At 29.8% G+C, this 8266-nt stretch overlaps 1 protein-coding gene across 3 annotated transcripts; it reads right to left on the bottom strand.

The window, feature by feature from the left end:
* Nucleotides 1-471: 471 nt before the first annotated feature.
* On the bottom strand, nt 472-6390 carry LOC132935735 (RNA exonuclease 4-like). 3 transcript variants are annotated; one of them, XM_061002351.1, is made up of 5 exons: nt 6316-6390; nt 4653-4747; nt 4106-4210; nt 1239-1778; nt 472-1151 (listed from the first exon to the last, which is right to left on the bottom strand). In XM_061002351.1, the coding sequence occupies exons 2-5, from the start codon at nt 4740-4742 to the stop codon at nt 600-602; spliced, it is 1287 nt and encodes a 428-aa protein (XP_060858334.1). In that variant the 5' UTR covers nt 4743-4747; nt 6316-6390; the 3' UTR covers nt 472-599. The 3 variants fall into 3 exon arrangements, with proteins under 3 accessions (XP_060858334.1, XP_060858333.1, XP_060858336.1); XM_061002350.1 differs by lacking the exon at nt 6316-6390 and adding an exon at nt 5762-5931; XM_061002353.1 differs by lacking the exons at nt 4106-4210; nt 6316-6390 and adding an exon at nt 5762-5931.
* Between the last annotated feature and the right edge of the window lie 1876 nt (nt 6391-8266).

Here is an 8266-nt window from a genome sequence, read left to right as displayed (position 1 = left end):
CAAAAGTACCCCTCGATACTCCTTCAGTGATTCACATACAATATTGTGACCACAGCAAATTATATTGCCCAGAATTCTCTTATATATTAGAATTAGACATATATATTAAAATAATACTTTTAGTGGTTTTCAATTAAAATAACATTATATTTTTTAAGAGATATATGTTTAAAATATTACATACTTAACCAACAATATGTATTTAACGACATTTTAAATGTTTTCACAAGTAATAATCTCAAAAGCAGTATTATCTTTATTAAAAATATAACTTAAGTCATACACTATTATTAGATACACTATTATTTATGCTTTCTTTGAAATCCCTAATTGGACGGTATTGGTAAGAAAGGGTACAAGTTAGTTTTTAAAAAAAATAATATTATTCCTTTGTTATGTAGATAATTATATGCTGGATCGACTGGTGGCACTGATATTTCGCTATCTCATTACATAATATTATTAAGAAACGAGATAGCTAAATATCAGTGCCACCAGTCGATTCCGCTTAAAATTTACTACAAAACAAAAGTATGATGTTAATTTTTGTATACCCTTTCCCATCAAAACCTTACAATTTATTATTTAATGGTTTATTCTCATTTCTTTCTAGAACTGTTTTTTCTTTTTTTTTTTAACCGTTTTTCCCAATCATTCCGAACCAGCATGTACAACCGTAGTGCTGCTTTGGCATTTTCAACAGATCTGTGTTCTCCATCCGGTAATACAGTTTCAAAATAATATCTTGCCAATCGTTTCAGACTAGGCTTTTGATTTTTTGTTAATATTGTAAATGTCGAGCACGTTGATATGTCTCTAAGCATATGTTCAGGGTGCGAAATCTCCAACATCCTAAAATTGTTTTTTAGTGAATGGCCTACTAACAATTTGTTTTTGAGTATTCGCGCGACTTGTTTTTTTACTTTGGAAATTCCTACCCCGTATAAGATATCTTTAGGTTGAATGCCACTCAGCGAGGTACGATAATCTGTCACTTTCGCTGTGTTCTTGACAAACTTGTCGTAAATGATTTCGCCCTTCGAGTTAACTATCGAGACACGAGCTAACATATTTCCATGAGTATTTCCCTGTTGTACTCCAATCTTTTCACAGTCAATCGCTAAAACTTCAATATCATTATTTTCCTTCTCCTGAAACACAAAAAATCGTAGGTTAGTATACACAGCGAGTTAGCTACACTTATCGGGGAGCAACCATAGACACTTCAATTAAATTACCTGTATGACGGCATTATTTTTCAAATTAATCTGTGATTCCCAATCATCACGAAAAATCATGTACAACTGTAGTGCTGCCTTGGCAGCTTGAACAGACCTGTGTTGTCCTTCCTGTATGCTAGCTCCAAGAAAATGTAATGTCAATTGTTTCAGACTAGGCTTTCGACCTTCAGTGAATTGCATGAAATTAGAGTAGGTTGAGGTGTCTCTAATCATACATCTGGGGTGGGAAATCTTCAGTACCTTTAAGTCTTTTTTTGGTGAATGGCATATCACTATTTTGTTTTTGAGTACTCGCAAGACTTCTTGTTTTACTTTGGTAAATATCTCCCCGTGTTCAATATCTTCAGGTCGAATGCCACTCACCGGCGTACGATAATCTGTCACTTTCGTTGTGGGCTTGACAAACTTGTCGTAGATAATTTCACCCTTAGAGTTAATGATCGAAACACGAGCCAACATATCTTCACGTCCATCATGATTAATGCCGACCATTTCACAGTCGATCGCTACAACTTCAATATCATTATTTTCCTGCTTCTGAAACACAAAACGTATTTCTAAATGCGGCAACGGCAATAACTAATATTATAGTCTGACAGACCGTCTTTGCTCATAATCATTTTTCATATAAACTGATTTTATTGAATTCAATTCAAATTTAAGAAATCCATTACAGTAACATTTAATATACATCAGAGTGTTATCCTTGCCTGATTTATCAAATATTAAGTAATACGGTTTCTACGATTCTTGATTCAACTAACATGCCTGAACTAACCAATTTTGAGTTCCTAACTGCTTCGACTTGGTGTACTGCATCAGATATTATATTTTAAAAATTATTTTATATGGTCTCTGGTATCTAAAATCAAAATACTCCTTTGAATTTTTTTGTTTCGGCTTTCACTAAAACCACTCACACAACAACACTCCTCCAATATTATTTTCTTTTAATGTACATCATACCCCTTTTATTTTCAAAATTATGTAATTTTAAGCAACTTGGAATACAAACTCTAATTTTGTTTAATTTTTCAAGTTCTATAAAAGTTTCATTTTATATTTTAGGATATGAATAACATTGACTAAGGTCACTTTGGTTTATTTAAGAATCTGATTTTATATTAATTTTGCTATTGATAAATTTTTTTATATCTATTATTGTTTGGAGTAAGTTACTATTTTGAAAATAACTAGAATTGTTTTCATAATATTTATTTTTTTGTGTTATTACTAATTGAGAACGTTACTATCAATTATTATCTGTGTAATAGATCATTTGTTTATTGCGTTTTCTTTTCAATTTATAAACGTAAATTGGAATGCATGAAATATATTTTTTTTTCTCAAAAATTTTCTTGAAAATTGAATTGTTTATTGATTTTTCTTCGTTAGAATTATTTAATTAACAGATACATTTATAAATTAGGGTTTTATAACATAAGCTTAGGGAAACATTTCATGAATAAAATGTGTTTAAAATGTTGAATTCTGAAAAAATGTATGTATAATATATATATTTAATTTCATAACATTTTTAACAGATTTAATCACATTTTTTATGGTACGTCTCAATATACAGTTATAAAATATGTAATTATTTACAATAAATAAACATCAATAAACATCAATAGTTTTAACAATAATATTCATAAATAGGAATAACTTCAATACTTTTGAAAAATATAATTCCTTATTAAAATTAACTAATTTATTTTATTAAAATAAAATATTGTTTATAAATAATAAATAAAAAAAGTATTTTGTCCTATTCCTTAAATATTAAAACAGGGCGCCAACGACTACAAGTGCTTTTGGTTCACTGGTTACGCCACTTCAACATGGCTATGTAACATAGTAAAGCTTCAACCTTAGTAGAAAACTGCGGTTTAAATTTTATTTAATTATAATTCAAATGTATAATAGATTTTATTTTTATAATCGCATACAATATTTAAATTCTTTCAGTATTGGAGTGCATAACTTACCTACTACAAAACAATTACGTGTTAACAAGCCTGGATTTAACCGGCGAGCTACCGAGAAAATCTTGGTGAGCCGCATAAAAATTGGGACAGCAGCTAAAAAAATGTGCCACTATTATTTATTATCACTGTATACAGTATAATGAATATGGGTTAAATTTGAATTCAATAATATTAAATCGTTGCATATACGAAAAACGATTCTGAGCATAGAAGGTATGTCAGCCTATAATACCAATAATCAATATTATAAATTATATAATAATATGATAAAAATTATTTTTCGGGTATAGAAAATTCTAAAATAAATATTTGGTGCAAATATCAAGTGTACCTACAGTTATTCATATTCAAATTAAAAAAAAAAAAAAGCGTTTGATGATAATTTGTTAATTTAGGGATGAAAATCCAATGTTAAGATCATTTGAACTATAAACGCCTATCAAACTTCGGTATATAAAAAAATGTTTGATGAATAGACGTATTTCTAACAAAAATAATTTGAAAATTTCCACGATTTCGATGAATTTTATCAAAATTCTAACTTCAGATGCTCATAACAAATTATTGTGAATTTACACTCAACTTAATTTTTTTTTAATTACACTAATAACAACTTATAAAGAACTTGTATTAAATTTTCAATTTTTTGATCGAGCAAAAAATCAAAAAATCATATACTCTTAGATTACACCTTTAGATTGGAGAGAGAAGAACGAAATTCAATTAATTAATGATCACAACAAATGTAATCCAAACAAAAATTTGAGAAAAACAGATGTTGCACATTGCAGTATAACTAGGCTAGGTGTTTAGTCTACTACTATGTATTTGAACTCCTGTTGATATAGACATAAAAATTTTAAAACATAGATTTACTGATATTGCTGTAATCCGACTGTTATCTTCGAGGGGCGAACTGCCTGATGCCATTGTCGTACCACATGAATTAGCACCACTAGTAATAGTTTTTTCCACCTTATTCTAAAAGTTAATTGTAACAATTGAATTAATTGCAAGTCTTAAGTAACACATTAATATTAATTTACAAAATAATAAGATGATGTTTTGAATATTTGAATGTGGCTCAATTGAAAAATAATTGTATTCATATGACAACAGAATATAACTTTATATTTTAAAGTATTCAATTCAACATCTAAGTTCTAATAGTTAAATAGTATGATTTCAAGATACAAGCATGCTTTTTATCTGTTATTTCTTCCTGTATAGATAATGACAATAACTGTGTAGTACAGAGGTACACAATATTATAGTATGTAAATGCAATATTCTAACATTAATAAAATAAAACAAAAAAATGAATGCATTTTAAGTGATTGAGTATTAAAGGCAATTATAAAAACTAAAAATATAATATGTGATATTATATTGATCAGTATAATGAAAAATATCAGTTAGGTACCTTTGATAGTTTTTCATAATTTACACATTCCACTTCATCATATTTTGATTTATCAAGCCATACTTTTTCTTGCTCAAAAATCTTTGACATTTTATCTAAAAAATAAATAATGAAGTTTATAAGAAACATAACATTGTTATACAAGTAAATACTTTGTCATGTGAAAAAGTTATCGTCTTCTATCATTGGCGTGTGTAGAACTAAAATACCACAGTATTTTTGGGCTCCCTTCTTTAGTTAGGCCCTCTCCTAACATGACAAGTAACGTTTATAAATTGTTATGAAGGTATACCTAGGTATTCATTTAATTTATTTTTATACAATGTACAATATTAATATATAATAGTCATAATATATTATAAAATGTATAGTTACAGAAAGCTACTACCTACTTAAGTTATTGAATTATTGTTTATTACTAAATCTAAATAATATTTGAAGCTATTAATTGTTTTGTAAATAGTAGAATAAATGATTCCATTATTTTTGACTATTTTAGGTCGTCGACCATGATACTTCTCCTATTGTTAACAACGGTCAGTACAAGCAAACATAAAATGTTACATTAAGTATTCAAAGAAAAATGTTGCTGTTAATAGGGGCCGTAGACAGTACCTGTAGATGTATTCTCAGTCTTACAAACGCATAACATAACAAATTGTATATTCAGAAAAATCCAATTGACACTGTAATAATTGAAATAAGAGTGAATACTGAGTACCTGTTATACAATTTAAATATAACAGTATTATTCAGGTGTCAATACTCCAAAGACCTCGTCAGCTCCCCTCCATCAAGCTATGCACACATAACTGTTATCTAGTGGCGGATTTAGGGGTGGGTGTTTGAGAGCTGAAACACCTTTCCACATATTGAACTTTTTTATTATAAATTACTTAGATATCAGGTATCACATATAACTAGACATATTAATTGTAGACTACTACCAAAAAATTGGTAAAATTTGTTTTTACCCAGAAGTGGTTCAAAATAAGTGGAGCTAACTAAGGACCTTTAATGCTTTATTATCAGCATAGCACCCACCATACAAAAAAATCCTAAATCCGTCAATGTAACAGTATCATATATTTATTAAATGTCTTACTTACTGTTAGGGTTAGTTTGCAAATTGAGGAGAAAAAACTAAACAGGACTAAAAAGGACCAATATGACACGTTTTTGAAACTAGAGAATTTAAATATAAAAAATTTAAAACGTCAATTATTACTAAAATGATTTTCTTTTTTCTTCATCAAAAATTGACTGTTAAGCCGGAAAGACGTTCTTTATCGTGGTCATATAATTGTATAGCCTGCCGTTACATAGATAGTAGATACATGACTAATATAAAGTATGCTATCAAATTGTGTTTTTTCTTATCTAAATGTAAATTAATGATAAAAATCCGCCATTTTAATTCCATTCGGTTCTCTGTCCCGTCTTCACGCAATATGTTGGCTACAGGGGATAAATGCGAAGTCTACCATAACAACAAGAATACCTATTCCCTCGTACGCCACAGCATTGAGTCTTGTATAGTTGCATGGGCGTGGTAACTATGGTTACCAATATACTACCAATTATTCATCATCATTTAACCAAATGAAGCATTCAAACATTTAAAAAAAAAACGAAAAATAACAGCAACTACCTATAAACTTACCTCATGTCAGTACATAAATTGTTAATTAACCTTGTTGGAGCACCACGAATTAAGATATACTGGGTACGAAACAAGGCAGGTTATCATGTAAAAAAATTAAACTGACAAGTGATAAGACGATCAGCTGCGTGTGTCAAAAACACTATATAGTGCTACTAACTATTAAAAAAAAATTAGTTTATTTGGAACCATAATTACAAAAATTAAAAATTAAAATTATGATTAATCAATTAAATATTATTATTTATTACAAATTTGATTTTAAAACATTAAAATTTTTAGGTAGGTATATTATACCTATTATGTTTTTATGAATAAATAAAGCCGGATTCACAGCTGGGTCGTGTGTCGTGTCGTATCGATCAAATCGTATTGTGATTGGATATTACTTTTTTGCACGGCACCATTTCAGTTTTAAAATAGGGCTGCCAATTTTTTTACCAGGCCACAGTTATAACAGTGAAAATTGAAATGTAGCAATGTTGGAGTTATTTCTTACCTTACTATTAAGTATTAGGGATGAGAAATAATTAATATTTTAAGTGATAACACTGATTAAGATATAATATCATTATTCATTAATATACATTTTCTTTCTATATCATAAATATTGTGGAGGTTTTGCCTCCACGTAGCTCGAGTTAATAAATTAAACAAGTCAGGTTTAATGACGTACGCTAAACAATTTATTAAAGCGAAATAATGCAAACAATTAATCATAAGGCGTTTTAAAATAAAACCAGAACAAAAAATAATATAAAAATGTTGACAGTTGGTCACGAGGTTTCGAGCATGGAAATCGGGAGAGCCGTTTGTTCGTCGGGAGCGATTGCGTTGGGAGACTTTTTTAGGCGAGACCACGAACATATAATAGTCGAGACGTGCCAGTATGATGGTTAACGGTGAAGAGAGGGCGAATACCGCTCGGAAACTCGGCAGTCGCAACCGACGCCGAGGTGCCGGACGGTGTTACCAACGTGCCCCACTGCCTGACAGTAAAACCGATGACGGAGGGAGGCTATGTGGCGCTGGTTCGCCACAATTATATCAAAGTATATCTATGTATATCCCTTTATATCCCAAAAAAATTGATACCTATATAATAATAACATTTATAAACTTATTTAACTTGTTTCAGTATATAAATTGTCAAATTTAATAACTACCTTGTTGGTTTAAATTTGGAGCCTGTCTTATTTGACCGTTAAAACACTATAGTTCATGGTCTTGACTAAAAAAAAAAAAATATTTATTTATTTACTAATGGGCAAAGGTGAAGTCCCAATTAAGTATAATAAGAGTTACATGAATTTAATTGGTTTCCCAAATTTGCCTAGCTCTTTATTATAGCTATTAGAAGCAATCTCGGACCTCCATATAAGTCGTGTGTCGTCTTTTTGTTTAGCAAAGCGGTATTCAAGAGTAACATTTTTTTCGGAAAATTCAATTTCCCCGTGGGGGCTGGCGAAGCGTTTCCCCAGCCTCCTCATAAGTATAAACAATTGACTTACCACGATTTTTCTTTTGCCAATATTTTTTTGTTTGAATTTGTTTGACCTGTTTTGGAATTTGTTCGACATCGGGTACCCCGAAAAATTCAATTTCCTCGTGGGGTCTGTATTATTAGCTTAAACATAAAAGCAATCAAATTGAAATTCAACTGAATTTGCCTTTCAAGGTCAGCCGTTACTCAGAATTGGATTGACATCTATATAGTACTTGTTTGTTATAAAATGTATTTTATAATATAAAAAAAAAACTGTTAATAATAATAGTAATCTTGCGAGTTTCAATCTTTAAAAAGGTGGGTAAGTGGATTACTTTTAGAAATGGAAAAAAATTACACAATAAAACGTAGTATGAGTCCTTTTAACGCACCACTATTACTAGGGGAAAAGAAAACGGACGCACCCGGAAAGGAAAAATTTCGAATAGTCATAGATTTTAGGGA

The sequence above is a fragment of the Metopolophium dirhodum genome, chromosome 1, assembly GCF_019925205.1.
Source record: "Metopolophium dirhodum isolate CAU chromosome 1, ASM1992520v1, whole genome shotgun sequence".
NCBI classification, from domain to species: domain Eukaryota; kingdom Metazoa; phylum Arthropoda; class Insecta; order Hemiptera; family Aphididae; genus Metopolophium; species Metopolophium dirhodum.
Note: the sequence above shows the minus strand (reverse complement) of the source record. Positions and strands in the feature narration are given on the sequence as shown.